Genomic DNA, 22,858 nt, shown 5'->3' on the forward strand with positions numbered 1-22,858 from the left:
CACCTTCACACAAGATTAAATAGAAGACTTCTGTGCCGCAAAGAAGTTGCTATAGGTCAGATATCATCATCAGCCATACTTATAACCTCAGTAGGTACAGCTGCATTAATTTGCAAGCGATGAAGAGAGAATTCATTCCAAGACTGACTTTATGAATTAACTTTGTTTTTATCTGCACCTTCCCTCTGAGGGTACCTCGTTAGGGCATTTTTTTTCAGTTGCAATGTTTGTTTTGTTTCTATAACAATCTTTATAACAATCAATATATAATAATTGTTTCTATAACCTCACCATGTTATAGAAACAATCTAATTGAGTGTGTGCTGTGTGTTTGATCACCATTGTAAACATTACAGACTTGGATATGATTTCCACCAATTTCCACTTAGTGCTGAAGATGCTGGATAGAATAAATTAAAGATACCAAGAAATTATATTCTTGGTTTAATCCTTTATCCAAGTGTAAGCAAACAAGTTTGCACCTGAACTGTTTTCTGGACTGGGGCAACTTGTATAAAGAAGCTAATGACTTCACATCACTTGCCTTGGCATCCCATAATGCAAAGCACATCTCCTTGCGGACATGTATAATATTATGCATTATGGAAGGGTCACTACCCAGACTGGTTTCAATCTTTATTGAGGTGAAAAAGTAAAGGGTTGCTCATCATAGGCCCAGAGTAGTTAGTATAGGGGTGCAAGAGAGCCTGATAATATTAGGAGAAAGAAAAGTTAGATAGATAGCATGAGATAGAGAAAAGGACTCAAGCTCTTTTAGATCATCATATAGCCAAAGGCTATCAGTTTTCCTTTTTCACTAATCTCATATAGATGAACAACCAAAAGACCAATGGAAACTAAAGCATAAATATGACTGATACCCAGGTGGTTAGCCCCATCTGGGTTAACTGCCTTGAGTTGGCCTTCTCTGCCTGGGATTGCTCTCCAGTCATTCCTGCAATTGACTATAAGACCACATTGAATTAAGAGGATGGAACTATTTAAAAAAACCTCTCATAGCAAGAATAGACAGAATTTTATCTCCCCCTGGTGAATATTGCATAATGTGGGTGCCCTTCCACCTAGTCATAAAATTTGATATTTCCTAAAATGATTCTTTCTAAATACAAAAATCGTCTGACTGAACAATAAAATTTCCACAATATAATATTATAAAGCATTTGCATGTCATATTGTTGGTTTACAAATCTGTGTTTCTTTCTAACCTTCCATAAATGGTATTTTAATTGATTAATTATAAAGATCAAAATTCTCTTCCACTGCTGGTGGGTATTGCAAAAAAATAACCTGTTCTGTTCTAAGCAATGGAATGCCCAACACATTAAATAATCTATTCCGAATACTCAGGGCAAGAGGGCAGCTGTAGAATGCATGTTCTACTTTTTCCGATCGGTAACAGATGTCACAGATTGGATCTCCGATGGATCAGCTTCCAGTCAATACCTCCATTTGATGGTATTGACTGGAAGGCAGCCATATGCAATTCTCCAAGCAAGATCTCCCTCCTGTTAGGGGTATCCTTGGAACTTCCAGTTATGAAACAAAGTAGTACTGTTGTCAGTTTAGTGGGAGCCAAACTCAGAGGTGATACAAAGCAGAACACAGAACATTCCTGTCTATAAGGGTGAAGCATGATGCTTTTATATCCCCCTGCTATCTGATAAGGTTACTGTGTAGGGGAAAGTTTATGAGCTAAATGCTCTGCCTGAGTGGGTACGAGTTATAGATCCTTGTTAGGAACTATGATGGGCTTAGGTCTCCTATATTTGAAGGAATCTGATTCATTGTAGTTTGCTGCTTGTCAAACTAATTCATTTGAATGTGAAGATGATTTTGAGAAGAACTTTACTGGTCAAGATTGGGAAACAGTAGATATAAGGGATATTTGTGTCCCGATGAAGTTGAACATCTCTGATATACCATGGCACATTTAGAATCATGCATAAGCATTTGTTTTACACTCTTTGCAGTTTAAGGATATTTGTGCTTGAAATGTGGCTCCAGGCAAGAGACGTATAAGTAATAATTGGACAAATCATCAACTAGTGGAGGAGCAATTTGATTTTTGTATCTAGTTTACTATTCCTATTGATAAGAGGGTAGAGCTGCATGATGACTTTTGATGCCTTTGTATATGAGGCTTTTGTATGTGGGCTGAAGGTTAGTTTTCTGTCCTGCAGTACACTGAGATGTTTGGCTTCTGCTTTCTGGGGAATTTTGATATTAAATATGAAGAGGTCTTCTTTAAGAGATATTGAATTTTTAGTGAAAAGCATGGCAGTGCTCTTTTGAGGGTTTACTTGCCATCTCTAATTGGAAAACCAGTGCTCTAATTTCGGCAGGTTTTCTTGCAGTTTCTTGATGACAAGATGGGTTTAAAAGATCTGGCTAGTATTGCTGTGTCATCAGTATAGGGCAATGATAGATGACAGGTTTCCGACTGAGTTTGTGATGACATTAATACCTGTGATTTCGAGGTTAGGTTAGTGGTTGTAGGGTTGGCTACAGAATGATGGGCGATGTAGTTTTTGATAAGGATGGCTGTACCACTACTCTATATTCAGGTCTGTCATTTCTGTAAAGCTGATATCCTCTGATTTGGGGGTTGTCAGCAGGCCTCAGATGCGTTTCATTAATTAATAATATATCCAGATTATATCTATCATTGAATTCTTGGAATTCTAGTATTTTGTTTTTGAGACTGTTTGCATTCCAAGCAATAATCTTTAGGGAATTTGAGGTGAGTTTTTTCCTACACATCAGAGAGTGCACATAAAATGGACTGGGTTTGCTGTAAAAATCTTTTCATAGTACTTAGTGATGGATTTAAGTTACTGAAATCCGGTAGCATATTTGCAAGAGAAGAGGGGGTGATGATTGCTGTTATATCTGAATGTGGATTAGGCAGATTCTGGTCCTGGGCTGTCTTTTTGGAGCAGCCACATTGGCATATGTCCTTGTTTGATATTTAAGGTTCATCTTCTTGGGGGGGGGGGGTAATGGTGGGTGAGCACCTGTTTCCCTATTCGAACTAGTGGGGGACTGAGGAGCTTGAATTTCAGGAACTCTTGTTTTAGATAATGAGGTGGACTGACTGTTTGGCTCAGTCTGCCTGTTTTTGGGGTGGTAAATACACCCTCTATAGTTAGCAGGGTGAGGGCTACTGAAGTTAGCACACTTAGCCAGGGTGGTTTTTGGCTTGGTGCAAGTATTTGTGGGGTGGGTCTCGTCACATTTTAAGCATCTGAACTGAGCTTTGCACAACTTCTGGGCATGGCCACACTTTTGGCATCTGTGGCACTGTCCATAAGAAGCTCTTTTCCTCAGTGGCTCTGATGTAATTTTAAGTCCACAGATTGACTTTAAATTGTATATGTTTTTATAAATATTAGGGATCTACATATTAACTAGAAGCATAGGAGTCTTGTTTGAGCTATACATTCTGCTGATCTTTGTAGGAGATAGATCTTGTAAAGGACAGTAGCTATTTCATCTGGGTCAATATCTTCGAAAACTCCTTGGAGAACCACTTTCAAATTATTTTCCGAGGTAAGTGAGAAGGTATGATACTGAATACCTCTAGCGTCCATTTCCTTTGTTAAATTTCTGTAGTCTGTCACTGTGGCATGCTGAATTTTGATGCCCTCGTCTATGTTTTTGGCCATGGAATAGTTTATCTGCAGGTTAGCACGATGATTCTTAAGGCTGTATATCTCTGCTTTTCCCTTAAGATGACTGGGGGCATCTTCTCATTGGAGAGGCAGAGGAGTCTAAATTGGGAGAGTCTTCGTCCATGCCAATATCATTTATTGGCTCCGTGGTGAGAGTTTTGCATTTCTTGCATATGTGGGTCTCTCCTTGATCAGAGGGAGTAGTGGTAGAGACCACTAGGTTAAGTTTTTCATCCATTTGAGAAGTGTCTTCATTTTCATCATCATCAGGTAAGGAATATAAATTTAGGAAGCTGGCACATTCAAGCTTGAATTTTTTAAGAAGCTGAATGCTAGCTTTTTATCGAGCGAGTTAAGCCATTTAAGCTTGAACTTTTTTAGAAATAAGTTTGTTTATGAAGATAAGTGTCAGCTCTTCATCGAGCGAGTCCATGATGGTGTCTAGATTAGGTACGCTCATATTGATTGATTTGTGAATAAATGCAAAATAAATCCCACAGGTCTAGGGACCTGCCAGCAAAAATTCTGTAGACTGAGGTAGTCTACTAACAAAGTTTGTGAGAAAGAATTAATGAGTGTTGTGGGAAGAAACCGTGATGAGGACCAGTGGTAGATGTATGGTTTTTAGGGAGGTAGGTAATTCAAGCTGAGCTAAGCAACTTCACAGTTTCTTCCCACACGGTCCTAATTTACTTATTATATATCTATATGATGTACAGTATACCTTTCCATGGATGTCACATGGTACTATTGAGAACACAAAGGAATTGCCACAGGGTCGAGCCAATTCCCAGGTGACAAAGCCTCTGAAATTTGCCTCTCTTAAAGTTCTGGGAAAATTTGTTTTTTATTGCTGCGCCACCCAGAACCCTTAGATTAAGAAAAAGAGTTTCCCAATCAAGAAGTGAACTTGCAGATGTACCCACTATTGACCTTTGTTTGCAGTCGTGACTTAACTATCGTTTATTCCCTCCTGCTTAGATTCTAATATTTTATGAGTGGTGCATCGATTCTTAGACACAGGCAATCAAATTAAAAATAGCAAAAGGTTTATCTAACATATTTGTTGTCGTACAGTGTAAAGAATAATTAATTATTACTATTAGAATGTTAAACAAATTAACTTACATATATTTTAAACAAATATGAATATCATATCACTTTTCTAAAAGAATCATAATCTAGCATTTTTAGATCATAAAAAAAATTGAAACTTCAGACTTTGACTAAATTACTCAAATAAAGACACTTCAATACTCTTTAAGACATAATTATCAATCAGCACATGTAAAGAACATTCCTTTCCTTTTGTCTAACTGTTATCAAAGCACTATAGTCCTGTCTTATTCTAATCAGAATCTTTAATTCTTAAATTACAGTTAATTTCTCTTCCTCACACACATTACTTAACAAAAGGTTACAATACCGTACTCGATGATCCTTTACACTTGTCCCTTTGATTCTTGATTCTTTTTCTCCAAACTATTTCCTTTCCATCAGTTTTACAGCTGGGATTCCTGCGATCGTTGGTTGGTCCACACATTGCTAATATATCGAGCCTATGTGAAGAACAATCTTGGCGAACGGTGATTCTGCATTCATGTAGCATGCTACTGAGTCACTGCGCTTTCCCATGAGTTGCTTACTATCTGTGCAACACGTCTATCCTTTCATCATAGGGCTTGAGACCCGCAACCTTTCCAACTACTATGTGGCATCTCCGACTGCTACTACAGGGAGTGAGAGCAGAACTCCCCGCGAACTACACGTCCAGACAATCGAGAAGGGAAAACCACAAAAAAAGCCTCGTGGGAGAGGTTCCTAACCCTTTTATATTAACCCCCTACCGGTACTGTCTGTAACCTAAGTTGTTCACCCATCACATTTATATGCGATTTATACAGCAAATTCATTGTGTATCAATCTTAACAAGTAATATAAAATTTGCCAAACTTCACTATCAAATATACAATCTAGTAGATGTTAAAAATACCAAGCAATTTTAAACCTGGTTTACTCCATTTCCCAAGTAAGCAAACAGACAAAAGTCAAGTTTGCGCCTGCAAGTGATGCAAGTCTAGCTGATCCTACAGGTAGTGCAAGACCAAAGCAACTCGTGGTAAAGGTGGCATAAGCTCTGCTCACTAATCTTAATATTTACCCTTAATGCCAAAACACATCTCCAAGAAGGGGATGCATGATGTTTTGTATTAAAGGCAAGAGGCCACTACCCAGATCGGTTTCGACCTTTATTGAGGTCTCATCAGTGGGAGCTAGGCTAGAAATACCAAGATTTAGTAATACAGAGCTTATAAATATTTTACCAGAACAAGTTGCCATAAGGTGTTTTAACCTTATTAAATAAAAATCTCTGGAGGAGATATAAATGTATTCCACAGTCTAGTAGAATTTTTTTTTTTTTTACACTGAAATATTCACAATTCTTCTTCTTATATATATCTAATATATACTACGATGCAAGCATATCCTTTCAGGGTTTAACTTGTTAAATTGTGATCGAATAAATTCCTAATGAATTTTATTCATTTAAAATTCAACAACAGTAAGCATTTGGGCAGGGTTAGTGCCAGTGCAATGCAAGATTCACGGAATGCCTCCATAAGTGGTAAAAGTTCTAAGAAAGCACAGTTTCTAGCAGTAGAAAGTAAACACCTTGTAATCAATTCACTCCGAGCTCTAATCTAAATTCAATCTTCACACAAATTTAATGTAATGAAAACCTAATTGTAATCAGGTGATACAAAGGTCCTTATAAGGACTGGCTTAAAGGGTAAAGCAAGAATGCTTTTCATCTTCCCCATTATCTTTAGAGGACAGCGTAAGGATAAGGTGTTGTTGAGCTATTAAAGCTCTGATCATGGCAGGAGGGTAACAGCAATAACTGAGCCTCAGTTAGGACTTCATTGGCTACAGCATTGCCATCCATTACCCTCCAAGGGTATTAATCACCGCATCTCACAGTCGATCCTCTCTGTGATACAAAGGTTGAAGTAATGCTAAAGTCATAATTTCTTATACAAGTAGCCAAACAAATTTCTTATACAATGCTACTTGTATAGGAAATTATGACTTTGGCATGACTTCAACCTTAGTATGAACTCTGGGTCTGGCTCCCACTGATGAGACCCTTCCCATAATGCACAGCATTATACATTATACATATATAAATTGGTAGACATATAAGTTGGTAGGGATTATTTCCAGATCAATATGGATGCGATGTTTCATAGAATGGGCGGAAACAAGGAAAGAACAAGAGGTCATCCCTGGAAGCTGTATGAGGAGCGTGTGAGCAATAAGTTTTTTGCATGGAGAGTGGCAGGTTATTGGAATGTATTTCCCAAAAGTATGGCAAGTGCACAAAGAATGAATGCATTTAAGTCATGACATGATGAGACAATTTCTCATGTTAGACTCTCATGAGCAGTGTGCCTGTGCATGCACACCAGTTAAAAAATGGAGTGCACATGCCAACTAGCTGTGCACACAAAATTTTTGATTTCAGAATTTCTAATTTACAGTCAATTTTTTAACATACTATAAAAACAAATTATATGATAAATGCTATGTCACTTATTTTATTTAGTAATTTCTCCCATGTCTCCACTCCAAAATTACTCTAACCCATTCTAACTTAATACACTCTAATCAGTAACTTTTAGCTTGCACCATGTGGGAAAACTGACACTGATGTCAGCAAGTTGCAGAGGCATATTTGTTTAGAATGTCTACTGTCTAGACAGCAGGTCACTTGAATTTATGCAAACAGTGATAGATTTTTTCGTAGATATGCAGGCATGGAGATTTAAGCAAATTAATATTACATTAGTGGTTTTAGTGTATTAAACCCTCAAAATGTCATTGTTGAAGCTGAAGTGGAAAAACTGCAGATTCATTTAAATTTGAGTGGCTAGACAAATATGTTGAAATGGGCAACATTGGCATTGCTGTCAAATTAAGAGTTTGTGGCTTGTGACTTTTGTAATTGTGAGCACAGGCTAGCAAGCACATTGAGTCTGAGACTGGAAACTTGCAAACATGAGCAAATGAGAGAAAATTAGAGAGAATGTTGCTCACGAGCAAGTATGTGAGAAAAGTTTTATGTGCCTCCATGGCAAACATGTTAAAATTTTCTCAGGGGGTTTAATGATTCCTTCTGGGGGGGGGGATATGTCAAAATGATGTTTACTGCAATTATAGTAAAGCTATTTGTCAGTGTGAATAGATTTCATATAGAGAAAAAAAAAAAAAGAAAACCCCAAAAGGCTTCCCATAATTAGAAATTCAGAAAAGATAGGTAACCTGTTTTCTGTTTTAGGATAAACTTCATTCTTGGATTAGGATTGATTAAATGGAAATAGAAAAAATTAAAGAAGCTGTTATTTACTCCATTCACGTTGAATGGAGTATATAACAATGTTTAATGAATTACTTGACTTTTGTTATGAGTGCTTGTTAGTAAACATGTTGAATGGAAGGTATAATAGATGATGATATGACATAAGTGATGTTTCCTACAATTGTAGCAAAGTTATCTGTCAGCATGAATAAATTTCATACATAAAAGAAAAAAGAGGCCCAAAATGCTTCTAGCAGTTAGAAATTCAGAAAAGATAAGTAACTCCTTTTCTGTTCTATAATTAATTTCATTCTTGGACTGTTTAAATAGTGATACTGAGAATTAAGGAAGCCCTTATTAATACTCTCCATTCATTTCGACCATAGCGAACGAATGAAATTAATTACCTGAATATGTTGCAAGTGCCCTCTCAATGAACATGTTTAAGTAGAGCTATAATAGGTATTGTGTAAAAAGAATTAGCTTGAGCTACCTAGTTTTCAGACTCCATGAAGATACCTGTATAAAATAATAATTATGAGAAAAGAGTAACGGCATTAGTTATTAATTTAACTGAAATCACTGGTTTTAACAATAATGAGTTAAATATTTTCTGTTTAAATTATTCCAAGATATAATTAGTGATGGGGGTAGAGAGAGAGAGAGAGAGAGAGAGAGAGAGAGAGAGAGAGAGAGAGAGAGAGAGAATATAGTTACCCCATGCTAGCCCAATGTTATTATTTTTACAGGTGGAGCCTCCATAGCTCAGTCGGTATAGATGAAGCCCTTTGGTCAAAAAAGACCTGTGTTCGATTCCCATCCAGGATGTGAGGAACCTTTATTTGGTCTCTTTTGACTAAAGGTGAGTTTGCCAGTCTCATAAGGAGGCAAAGGGTTTTTTTTTCATATGGAAACTCAGGTTTTTTGTCTCTCAGAACAAGCAAACTGGCCACATGAACACACGGACAGATCTACAGTCATAAAATACATACTTAATCCCTCATTAGGAGGACTCAGTGGATGGTGGAGGAAGGGAACCCCCCCCCCCAAATACAGCACCCCACAGAGTCAAGAGGCTCATCATGGGAGGTCTGCTCTGGGTGCCAAAAGAAAGTCTCTTCTCAAAAGAAACTTCTCACTTCCTTATTCCCCTTATTCTATGTTTTGGAAAATCACTTTTGGAGGTGTTTACCAAACAGTATCAATCTGGTAAACCGCTATATCATCATTCTACTCACCAAACTCTGGAGATGATATCCAATCTATCCTCATAGCCAATGTTCTCGAGTTCTAATATTATGCTCTTACTTGCCTTTGTATCCATCTAAATCTTTGTATTATGCACAGATGGGGGGGGGGGGACATTGAAATTTATATGAGTAGACTAGTGTGTGTGTGTGTGGTCCACATGAGGTTGGATCAAGGCCTTATATACACTGACTACCATTGCAGGTACTGAATTACCTTTCCAATGTGTGCCCTGAATTTCAACTCTATTCTTAAAAAAACCTTATTTCTTCTATGAGTAAATATTGTAAATTTTATATAAGCATTTAAAAATATTAATGAGCAATTACATTTAAATAAATTTAAAATGAATTACATTTATTTTTTCCCACTATTCTAATTTTCACATAATATCAACATATCAACACTTTAAAATAAGAAGCATTTTGTGTGCAACTTATTTTCATAATGTACTCTGCTATTATGTGTAATTTTGAAGTGATTAATTATATATTTAAGTGTTATTAAAAGAGATGTATCAGTAAAATCAAAAGTAATTATCCTTGTTTAAAATTTTATTCATAGTGGAAGAATGAATGTAAAAACCTCTTTGCGTCATCCTTGGTTTACAGTAAGTTTTTAATTTCTGATATCGTTGTCATATCAGTGAACTTTTAACTGTTAATTTCATTAACACTGCAAATAAAATCTTAAATGCTTTCTTTATTAGTATACAGATAAAGGAAGAGAACCATTAGCTAATATTGAAAGACTTAAAGAATATTACAGAAAATGGAAGGATTGGGTAAGTAAATTGTTTCTGAAATACTCCATGCACATCTTTCTTTGTTTCAGTACAGTTGCAGTGTTTTACTATTTTTATATCTGGTATATTGAGGGAAAGAATAGTTGATAGTTTATTTAATAAAAATTAATTAAAAATTTAATTAAAAGTTATTTCATTAAAATAACTTATTTTAATAAATTTAATAAATGTTAAATAAAATACACAGATGCGTATTTTATTTAACCTTATTTATTATTAAAACATATAAGACTTATTGTTAAACTGACCATAGATTTTTAATTTGTACGTATGTTCGTACAATATTGCCTACTGGTTTCGCTAGTAACTGACTAGCTTTCTCAAGGATTTAAACGACTTACTATCAGGCAGTTCCACATACAAAATTCTCAGCAAAGACCCTACCATGAAGAACCATAATGAGACAAACTTCTTGATCCGTAACATGAATATTTGGCCTTAAGAACTAAAAAGAAAGCTTAAATCCTCACATCCCATCACTCCTAGACTGTATGGGGCACCTAAAGTGCATAAAGAAGAAGTGTCACTTCGTCCAATTGTGGATGGCAGGTCTTCCTCCACTTACTTATTGGCTAAGCACCTAGCAAACTTACTTAAGGGAAAAATTAGACAAACAGAATCCTACATAAAAATTCTCAACACTTTATTGACAAACTCAAAAACGTGAAGATAACACAAACAGACATAATGGCCAGTCTAGATGTAGTACCCTTGTTCACGAACGTACCAGTAGAAGAAGTCATGAACATTATCAAAGATCTCTTTCCTGCTGATATTACAAAGATGTTCAAGCATTTCCTACAATCAAATTTCTTCCAAGTTAACAACAAGGTACACAAACAATTAGAAGGCCTAGCCATGGGTAGCCCTCTGTCACCACCACGTGCAGACCTTTTCATGGAGAAATTTGAAAATGAAATCTTCACCGACATTACTCCTAAACCTTCAATATCGTGGAGATATGTAGATGATATCTTCATCATATGGCAGGACAACATGGAAAAACTACATATGTTTGTCAATAGAATCAACTCACTCCACAACTCACTCTAGAGTAAAATCAAATTTCCTCTAGAAGTAGAAAACAACGAACAGCTACACTTCTTAGACATACTAGTTAAAAGACAAGATAACAATTTCCAATTGTCCATTTACAAAAAACCTACAGACACTGGATGATATTTACATTACTCTTCAAACCATCATAGGTCACATAAACAGAGCATCATCCACATGTTGAGAAATCGAGCCAGAGACTTTATCTCCGACAATGAAGAACTTCAAACAGAACTGTCCCAAATCGCTATAACACTATCGCAAAATGGTTATCCTCAAAAGTGTTCCATTTTATAAATATCCAGATGTGTATAATATTCCATGTACGTGCGGTCTTTCCTACATTGGACAAACTTCGAGAAGCTTGGAAATAAGACAGAAAGAACATGTTGGCGATGTAAATCACAACAGAACGATCACCTCCGGGTTAGCACATCACTTTTCAACGTCGAACCACACAATAGACTGGAATAACAGTCTATTGTGTGGTATATAATAACACAATAGTCTGGAATCTTCTTCTATGCCCTACATAGAAGAAGATTCCTGACATCGATTATTTAAAGAAGCAGCAGTAGTGCTACGTACAGGCAGCAACCTAAACAGAAATCAAGGGGCCATACTGAATGATACTTGGAAAAATCTAATTAATTCCCTCAGTTCAACAGAACTACAATACGCGAATAATCATATTACGTGTTTGCATGTAACGAGTGTTCATGATACTGAGTAGAAAGTCACAATTTCACACAATTTCATACAGACTTGTCACACGAACGTGTTACCTTAGCTACCTAACAGGTACTAACATTTTTTGTATTCTTAAACCTTTTTTGCATTTATCATTTTTTTTGTATTGTGCAAGCCTTGAGAAAGCTAGTCAGTTACTAGCGAAACCGGTAGGCAATATTGTACGAACATACATATGAATTAAAAATCTATGGTCAGTTTAACAATAAGTCTTATATGTTTTAACATTTTATGATCAAAAAATATGTATAACATATTATTATTATTATTGTACTACACCTCCATGGTGACTAAACACACATTACAGGAGACCTAAACTATCCACACAATCTGTCCATACCTCTCCTTGAAACAGATAAAGTGCTAACAACTGACTCTGGAAACCCATTCCATTCATTCACAACTCTCCAAGTGAAAAATCTTGTCCTCACACCCCTATTAACCACACTTTTACTCAACTTCCAGGGATGACCTCTTGTTCGGCCCCCCTTTAGCCAAGTGCTGAAACATATCTTCTACATCAATCGTATAAACCCTTTAAGTAACTTAAATGTTTCTATCATATCTCCTCTTCACCTATCAAGCAACTTCTGCAGCCCACACACCCTAAATCTGTCCTCATGTGGAACGTTTCACTCACCATCTTGGTTGCTCATCTCTGTTCACCACTTGAACACAGAAATCCAGATGTGGATGTATCAAGGCCTTATAAAGAGGAATAACATTTCTTCATCTCTACTTGTTAGTGTGTTATTCAATAACTCATGCGATTCTTTGAGCTACTATGGCTACTTGAGCATGTCCTCTAAATTTCAGCTCTTTATCTACTACTACTACTACTACTATCCCCAAATCCCTTGCTTCTTCAATTTCCTGGAATACGGTTACATCAGTCTGTAATCTGTTTATCCCAAAATGCATAATTATACATTTCTCCACATTAAACCGATACCCATTATCTTTTGCCCATACCGACAGCCTATTTAAATCATCCTGAAAACTCTCAACATCATAATTAATTGTTACCTTACCCAACTTTGTATAATCAGCAAACAACTGAACTCCCTTCAGATTATTTCCTATATCATTTTACCACCATTTTACTAGTTACCAGCTTTCACCTGGATTCTGTCTTTCATATACCACTTTTTGGTATCTGTACATCAGCCACCCTTTTATCTATGTCACCAGTTTCCTATCCATCCTCATTTGTTTCAGTTTGTGCAACCAAGATCAATGTGGTATCCTGTCAAATGCCTTTGTAAAATCTAGCAATATCATCTTGTAGCCATTCCCTTTATCCAACTCAGCTGTCACTCTATTATAAAAAGTGTTAGTACTAAGACATGACTGATCCTTCACAAAGCCAGGTTGCCCCTCATAGAGTATCATATTCTTATTTTATCCATCCATTCTTGAATTCTCTTTTTGGCCATTTCTAGTACTTCCACCACCACTACTGAGATACTAATTGGTCTATAATTTGCTATTGCAGTCTTAGAACCTTCCTTATACAAGGGAATTATTTCACCCACTTTCACTCCCTTGGAACTCTACCAGAGCTGAGACTTAAATTAAAAAGCCCAGTCAGAGGCATTGCCAGTTCCCTTGTACATTCTCACAAAATGCAAGCTGATATCCCATATAATCCCACAGCTGTATTTACACTGAGATTCTGCAATATCCTAAGAACCTCCAATTCATCCACTTCTGTTCCCACATTGTTCCCATATTTGTGACCCTTGCAAAATGGTCCCTCAGTAACTTAACTTTATCTCCTTCTGTCACCTCTTGACCATCAACACTCATGAAGGTTATTCTTCCTTAGTCAATCTTCTTACTTGCCACATAACAAAAGAATTCTGTGATTTCCTATTGCCTGTTTGGCTAGTTTCTTCTAGGATTCTGATTTTGCTTTCCTTGCCATACTGGTGACCTTTTTTTTTGTGTGGTGACCCTTGTGTTGTTCATGAGTTTGCTGGTCATCTTTCTCCTTATATATATACCTTTCACAGCATTTTCTTTTTCTGCAGCTCATGCCTAATGATATTACGCATACATCTAACTCCTACCCGATTTACTCCTTAGCTTAGGTATACAATTTAACATTGCTTCTTCTAGATGCCTTTTAATTCCCATGCACTACTAACATCCTTCCATTACAGAGTTTATGTCATGGCACAGCTTTGAGCTTCCTCTTATGCTTGTCATAATCACCTGCCTTGTAGTTCTACATATATACCCCCTTCCTGACAGAATTTTTCTCATTTTTTACAATCTCTCAAGTCAAGACCACATGGTTACTTTTCTCAATCGGATGCAATGTGGCCACCTTGGATAGCTCTTCTGATCCTATGACTAGGTCCAATACTTTGGCACCCTATTTCCCCTATCTCCATACATAATTTTCTCCTTATCTTGTTTTTCTTGTTTGTTCACATGATCTTGATTTTTATTATTATGGTACAGGCACCTCCACTGAGTCCAAAGACTCATCAGAGATCCAAACTATCCATATAATCTATCATTAACAGACAAAAGCATCTCACAACTGACTCTAGAACCCACTCTCTCATTCACAACTCTCTACACAAAAAAAATAAAATGTAGTCCTCACACCCCTACAAAGCACACATTTATTCAACCTCCAGAGATGACCTCTTGTTCTGGCCCCTCTAGCCGAATGCTGAAACATTTATTATTATTATTATTATGGTTATTATTACCCAAGACCTCAAAGTGTCAAAGACTTCTAGGAGGTCCTTTTATCATACACACAGCTCATCATACCATGCTTTAAATGCACTCAAATTCTCTGCAGATGCTATACTCTTAGGCAAGGCATTCCAATCATTCACAACTCTGTATTGCAAAAAAAGCCTGCTTCTCACTCTCCTGCTTGCACTATCTTTATACAGTTTCCAGGAATGACCTCTGGTTCTCCCCTGATCTCCCACTGTTTTCTGTAGAACCTCTCCAACATTGATCCTATAACAACAACCCTTTACTTGTAGATCTTTATCATATCTCCCATTTTCCTCCTATCCACTAGACTCCATAAATTGCATCTTCTCAATCTTTCCTCATATTCGATATTCTAGAGGTCAGAAACTACTTAACCTCTGTACCCTTTCCAACATCTCTTCATCCTTTTGAAAACCAGGTGACCAAATCTGGCACAGTCAATGTGTGGCATAATCAAAGCCTTATACAATGGAACAAGAATCCTCCCTACTTCTACAAGTTAGTGTCCTCTGCATCATTCCCAGAAGTCTTTGTGTTGTCTTCACAATTTTGCCAATATCCCCCCCCCACTAAATTTTAGAAACCTATCCACTATCACCTATTTCCCCTGCATCAATTCTATAAAACCCTTAAAGCAACTTAATTATTTCTATCATATCCCCTCTTTTTCTCCTATCAACCAATTTCAGCAATCCACATACCTTCAATTCCACAGACCACTTGCCATCTTAGTCGCTCACCTCTGAATCTTTTCAGCCATTTCCTCATTTCCAAAAAACCCAGGAGACCACACCTGAGCACAGTAATCCAGATGTGCATATATCAAGGCCTTATAAAGAGGAATAACAACTTTCTTATTTCTGCTTGTTAGTATGTTCTTCAATAATCAAGTAATCTTATGGGATGCCTTAGCAACTTTAGCAATATCCTCTAAACTTTAATTCTCTGTCTAGCACCACCACCACCACCACCACCCCTAAATCTCTAGCTTTACCTATTTTCTGGAGTAAAGTTCCATCAATGTGGTACACAGCTTGTAATCTATTTAGCCCAAAATGCATAACTTTATATTTCTCCACATTGAACTGATACCATTATCTTTTGCCCAATACTGACAGCCTATTTGAATCGTCTGACAAGCTCTCCACATCACCTTGATTAACTATTACTTTACTTAATTTTGCATCATCAGCAAACAACTGAATATTTCCTTTCACTTTATTTCCTATATCATTTATATACAAATTAAACAGTAGTGGTCCCAGCACTGAACTTTGCGGCACACCACTAGTCACCTGTTTTCACTTTGATTCTAAACCTCCATATACCACTTTTTGATAGCTGTTCAGCAGTCACCCTGTTATCCACATAACCAGCATCATATCCATCACCCATTTGCTCTAATTTGTGTAACAGAGTTCCATGTGGTGTTCTGTGCCTTTGCAAAATCCAGCACAATCATTTCCTGTATCTAACACATAATGGGTGATCATTATGGGAGATTTTACGTTCCATTCTGTTCCTTTACTAATATGCTGTTTCTTATTCCCAATTTATACTAATGTAGATATTGGGAATAAGAAACAGCATATTAGTAAAGGAACAGAATTTATGAAATCCTTGAAGAACAGATATCTTTGGCAACATGTAGTAGAGGAATACAAGTTTCAAGATTTTTTGAGATGGTATCCTAGAATTAGAGACTCCAATTATAAATGAGATATCATCCTTGTTCATCATTGGTAGGAGTAGCGATTTAGTTTTGACTTGGAGGATGAACAGACATGCCAAAGTATTATAGGAGAAAGGAATTATGTGAAATTATATGGCAGGTTTTTAAAGTAATCTTAAGAATTAGCTTGGTATAGTTTCATTTGAGCTGACAAAGAAATATTAATAGCAAGGCAAGTTGCATACCACAAAAAAAAAAAAAATAGATAACGCATTTTTGTGTGAAATGAATAATGAATGAAATCAAACAAGAACTGCAGATATATGTATTGAAATTGTTGATTATTGTAATTCACTGTATAAACAATACCAAGAGAGGGGAAAAAAAAATTCTTGAACTTACTAATATTGCTCTAGTTTTCTACCCAGCATCTTCTGACACAAATTATAACTGTGACAAGCACACAGGCACTACTCTAAATCATTAGAAACAATTTGTAAACTGCACCCCCCCCCCTCTTCATGTTGTTTATACCGTGAAGCAGTATTATTATTATTATTACGGGTATCTCCATGGAGTCAGTAGACTCATCGTGGGAGACCCAAACTAGCAAAACAATATCTGTCATATCTCTTCTTGAATTCATTTACAGACAAAGAGCTCACAACTAAGTCAGGCAATGAATTCCACTCATTCACCACCCTCCAGGCAAAAAACCTTGTTCTGACGCCTTTGTTAACCACACTCTTCTTTAATTTCCAGAGATGACCTCTTGTTCTTCCATCACTATCACACAGCTGAAACATTTCCCCTGCATCAATCCTATAAAAACCTTTTAGTAATTTGAATGTTTCTATCATATCCCCTCTTCTTCGCCTATCAACCAATCTCTGCAATCCATCAATGTAGGGAGCATTTTTTATATCACTCACCAACTTGGTCACTCTTCTCTGAACTCTCTCCACAGCCTCCTCATCTCCAAGGAATCCAGGTGACCAGACCTGAGCACAGTAATCCAAATGTGGAAGTATCAATGCTTTATAAAGGGGAATAATAACCTCTTTATCTCTGGATGTCAGTGTGTTCCTCAACAACCAAGTAATCCTATATGCAATCTTGGACACCTTAGCAATGTGTCCTCTGAACTTCATCTCCCTATCTACCAATACCCCTAAGTCCCTAGCCTCATCAATCTCTTGGAGTACCTTTCCATCGATGTAGTACACAGCTGGTAATCTTTTAATCCCAAAATGCATGACTTTACACTTTTCCACATTGAACTGACATCCATTTTCTTTTGCCCATTTTACCAGCTTATTTAAATCCTCCTGCAAACTTTCAACATCAGCTTGATTTTTTATTGCACTACACAACTTTGCATCATCAGCAAACAACTGAATATCTCCCTTTAAGCCGTTTCCTATATCATTTATATACACATTAAACAACATTGGCCCAAGCACAGAGCCCTGAGGCACACCACTGGTCACCTGCCTCATTCTGGACTCGGCTCCTCCATACACCACCTTATGGTATCTCTCCCTGAGCCATTCTCCTATCCATATCACCAATTTAATATCCATTCCCATCTGCTCCAATTTGCGTAACAGTGTTCTATGGGGTATCCTGTCAAAAGCCTTAGTACCACTAAGGCTTTTGACAAAAATCCAGAAGTACCACAAAAATCCAGAAGTACCACTGTGTAGCCAGTTCCTTTGTCCAACTCAGATGTTATTCTATTATGAATAGTTAATAGATTGCTAAGGCAGGATCTACCTTTAACAAAACCATGTTGGCCTCTATAGAGTATCATATCCTGATCCACCCATTCTTGAATTCTGTCTTTAACCAACTTTTCCAATACTTTTACCACTACTCCTGAGATGGTGATTGGTCTGTAATTCAATACCGCAGTTTTAGAGCCACCCTTATGCAAAGGAACCACTTTGCCTAACTTCCACTCCCTAGGGACCATACCAGAGTTCAAAGTTTCAAGGTATGGAGAGCAGTTACACGAGGAATAGAAGATCAGGACAGGAAAGTGACCAGAATAATAAGAAAGGAAAAAAAATAAAAAAACTGGGATTCAAGAGATAAGCCCTATGATCCAAGGAAAATCCTAAGGACTGTTTTTCATTATATAGCCAATAAGAGGAGATGTGTATGTGGAAGAATGACAATATTAGATGGCAATGTGGATTAAGTGACCAGTGCTGATAATATAGTAGCGTTGTTTAATGAACATTTTATTGGGTATTTCATCCTGGAAAAGTACATTTTATTACTAGAGGAATGGAGAAAGTTCAAGGTTGAGAAGCCAATGAAGAGTATGTATTTGGAATACAAAGTATTCTGGATATCGATAAGGTAGTGGAACTGGATGAGATTTCACTGTGTTAACTCAATTAACCTGGCTGTTCGAAAGTCAATCTATGGAAAATGTGCCTAAGGAGTGAAATAAAGGTAAGATGGAAGTGTCAGACCATTTCTCCAAAATTTTGAAGAAATTAATGAGAGACCGTATACAAAACTGTATACAAAACTAGGCAGATGGTGTTATCTGTGAGGGTCAGCATGGATTTCTTAAGGGGTGTTCTTGTTTTCAGTAATCTGAAATGAGAACACTCTTCAGTGTCATTTTTTTAAAAATTTTACAAAGGAATTTGACATTCGGACAGGTACCACATAAGCTGATATTTAAATTGCTGTATGGGTTTAGATATCAGGTAAGTGAATTGAATTTGAGATTGTCTGTCTGATAGCTATAAGAGAGTCTGTGTGGGGACAGTATCAAAGAAGAAAAAGGTCATGAGTGGAGTTCCACGGTGCTTAGTACAAGGACCTCGGGGTTCTACTGTTTAATCTTTGTCAGTGACACTGTAATTGGATTTAGTTGTTTGTTTACAGATGACTTGCAGCTAAGAAGGGTCATTAGTGACAGTGCTAATGTGGAGCCCTTCAGGAGGATTTGGCCCTTCGAATAAATAGGAATCATTTGAATGCAACAGAATGTCAAGTCTTGACATTTGGGGTCCATCAATGGAAAGCTGCTTATGCTATTGGTGGAACTATAGTAGAGGAAGTGGAGGAGGCAAAAGATCTTGGAGTGATGATTGATAAAAATGTGAAGTGTAGGAGATATATCATGAAGGTGATGAAGGTAACCCAGGTAACTGCTGCTACACTGAGAAGGATATTGACAAGCAGAGATAAGGAAGTCGTGATTCCAATATATAATGTCCTGATCAGGCCATATCTGGATTATTGTGCTCAGATCCAGTCACTGAGATAAATTAACCTTGGAGAGGATACAGAGACAGATAGTAAAAATGATAACAGAACTGTACAATGTTAGTTATGACTGAGGGCGCACACACTACAAAGTTTAGTGAATGAATAGATGATGAAAAGGTGATATGACTAAAACATTAAAACCATTGAGAGGTATTTATGGAGCTGACATTGGGAAGGTCTTTTGTATGGTAGAACAAAGGGAAGGGATAAGGTGCCATCCCTGAAAGTGGTGAAAGGAAGTGGTGAGAAGTGAGTAAGAAGTGGCTTTTTTTGCATAAAGGATTTGGACCAAGAACAGAATGCATTGCTCAATAGGGTAAGAGCATGAACTACAAAAACTAATTTAAGGAATGCTACAATAGTTTTTGTTTTGTCTACAGTGAGCCTCTCATGATGAGTCTTGTGACTGGAGGTCTTGAATAATACTAATAATAAAAAAAAAGAAAACAAGAACAGAGATTATTCCTCAACAATGGGGAGAAGAGAAGGAAATGTCGCTTTTCTCTTTTTGGTTCAAGAAATGCATAATAACATCATACATGGTAATCTGTCAGTACTGTGTGTAAAAAATAAATTAACCATGCACAAAGATTTAAAAACCAAACTCATTTTGATTAATTTAATAATTTAATATTTAACACTGCAGGCAGCCTTTAACAACTCACTAAATATTTCCCTCTGAAATCATATGCTGCTTAAAATTTGCTCTAAACAGCTTAGGTAATTTTGAGGTTTAAGGTAATCATAATTGTTAATATCTTTCAACCTTTTGGACCTCTCAGACAATGTCTTCCTTATTGTTATTATTAACATTTGACTTCCATGGAGTCAGTGACTACTCATCGTGGGAGGTCACACTATTGCACACAATGCTCATCCAACCGTTCCTTAAACTGATTCAATGTGTCTACACCCACAACACCCACATGAAAAATTTTCCATGTCGACCCAATAACAACCCGACTAGCTTATATGTCTCAATCATATCTCCCTCTTCCTCCTAATCACGAGGCTCTGCAACTTACATTCTCTCAATCTGTCCTCATACTCCACATTCCTAAGACCACTGACTACCTTCGTAAATCTTCTCTTTCCAACATATTGTCACCATGAAAACCTGGTGACCAAATTTGAGCACAATAATCCATACGAGGCCTGATCAAGACCTCGTATGGATTATCGTGCTCCATGGAAGTCATAACCTCTCTATTTCTGCATGTCAGTCATCCTCCACATCATTGCCATTATCCGATGTGATGTCTTCACAACTTGTACAATGTGGCCCCTGAATTTCAGGTCCTTGTCCTCCATCACTCCTATATCTCTCATCTCCTCTACTTCTGTTAAAGTTTCCCCACCAACTGTATACTTTGCATCCCATTATTGTTTACCAAATCTCAAAACCTTACACTTTGCAACATTGAACTGACAATTCCACATACCTGCCCAATCATGCAATCTATTCAAGTCCTCTTGTAAGGCAATAACATCTGCTTGACTCTACATTGCTCTCCCCAGTTTTGCATTATCTGCAAACAGCCAGATATCACTAGTTAAACCAAACCCATTATCATTAACATACAAATTGAACAACAATGGCCCCAAAATTGACCTCTGCAGCACACCGCTAGTTATTTTCTCTTTTGGGATACTGCATCCCCATATACAACTTTCTGATACCTATCTGACAGCCAGTCACTGATCCAACTCAGAAGTCTGTTATCCAATCCCATCTGTTTCAATTTATTTAAGAGTTTATCATCGTGTAGCAGTCTATCAAAAGCCTTTGCAAAATCTAAGTACACAACTGAATATGCATCTTCCCTGTCCAAGGTATTTGTAAATTTGTTATAGTACATAAGTTAGTGAAACATGATCTCCCCTTAACAAACTCATGCTGATAACCACAGAGAATACTGTTGTTATCAACCCATTTCTGTTTCCTACTTCTCCCCAATATCTCCAGGACCTTCACCACAACTCCAGATATACAGACCAGTCTATAATTGAAGCTACAGCCTTATCACCACCTTTATGCAGTGAAACATAAAGGTAATGCTGTTGTGAGAATTATTAAACAGGCATGCCAATGATACTGCCAATTCCCTGGAACATTCCCTTAAGATGCATGGTGATATGTCATCAAATCCTATTGCCTTATTGACATCAAGTTTATTTATTTCCTCAAATACCTCTTGCTCACTCACAATTAAGCCATCCTCTCCTACGCCCTCTACACTTAAGTTCCTCATGATTCCACCCTAATCAGGATGAAATACTCTTATAAATTGATCACTGAATACCTCAACAATGCAGCAGTTACCATTCTACTACTTTCATTTTTTCTTCTACTTGCCACATATCTAAAAAACTCTAGGGTTTTCTTTGTCTGATTTGCCAATTAATGCTCATACTCGACTTTTGTTTTCCTTACTAATTGAGTTACTCTCCTGGCTTGTTCTTTATACTCTTCATGTGATTGATTATTACCATTATTCATCTTGTACTTCCTCCAAAGTACCCTCCTTTTCCAGATGTCATGTTTAAGCACTACATTTATCCATTTTACATCTACCTTATAGTCATACAATGATGCTGTTATGTATTTCTTGGTCAGTTCCCATGCAACATTTATTTCCTTACCACTCAACTCCTCATTCAATGTTATAACTCCAAGCTGTCTCCTAAGCTTGTCATAATCACTAGCCTTATAATTCCACATATATCCTTTGCTCACAAAAGTCTGCATATGACTAGCCACAACACAGACGATTACTTCATGAGCACTTTCACCAACTGGATGAAAATGTGAAACCCCCTCTAACAATTACATCCTCTGATGAAATGATGAGATCTAGACCTCTGGATCCTCGCATGCCCTTCTTTAAGTGCTGCTTGAGAAAGTTGTCTCTCAAGAACTCGGGAAATTCATTTTCCTTATTCACAGATGCTATCTCTTCGTTCCAATCTATACCATAATTAAAATCACCTAATAATTACCTTTCCTTTGTTCAATAATCCCAAGTTGTTTATACATTTCTTCATCGCCACCTTCCACATTCCCAGGCCTATAGCAACATCCAACTAAATACATCTTCCTCTCAACCTCCATGTTACACTACACTGCCTTATAACCATTGCCACTATTTCCCCCTTTTATATCTACTTTATGTGCACTTAATTCCCCTGCTATCATCAGTAGCACTCCTCCCTACCTTCTTCCCCCTTCTGTCCTT

At 37.0% G+C, this 22,858-nt stretch overlaps 1 protein-coding gene across 1 annotated transcript in view; it reads left to right on the top strand.

Annotated features, from left to right (window-relative positions):
* The window catches only part of LOC150105008 (protein Obscurin-like), a 790,953-nt gene that overhangs the window by 665,918 nt on the left and 102,177 nt on the right, over window positions 1-22,858 (top strand). The window contains exons 64-65 of the mRNA XM_090395103.1: window positions 9,865-9,910; window positions 10,010-10,084. Coding sequence (XP_090251229.1) covers window positions 9,865-9,910; window positions 10,010-10,084 — 121 coding nt within the window. The remainder of the gene's footprint in view (window positions 1-9,864; window positions 9,911-10,009; window positions 10,085-22,858) is intronic.

Source organism: Typopeltis vanoorti, chromosome 7 (genome assembly GCF_054136105.1).
Source record: "Typopeltis vanoorti isolate ZY-2024b chromosome 7, IOZ_Tvanoo_1.0, whole genome shotgun sequence".
Classification (NCBI taxonomy): domain Eukaryota; kingdom Metazoa; phylum Arthropoda; class Arachnida; order Uropygi; family Thelyphonidae; genus Typopeltis; species Typopeltis vanoorti.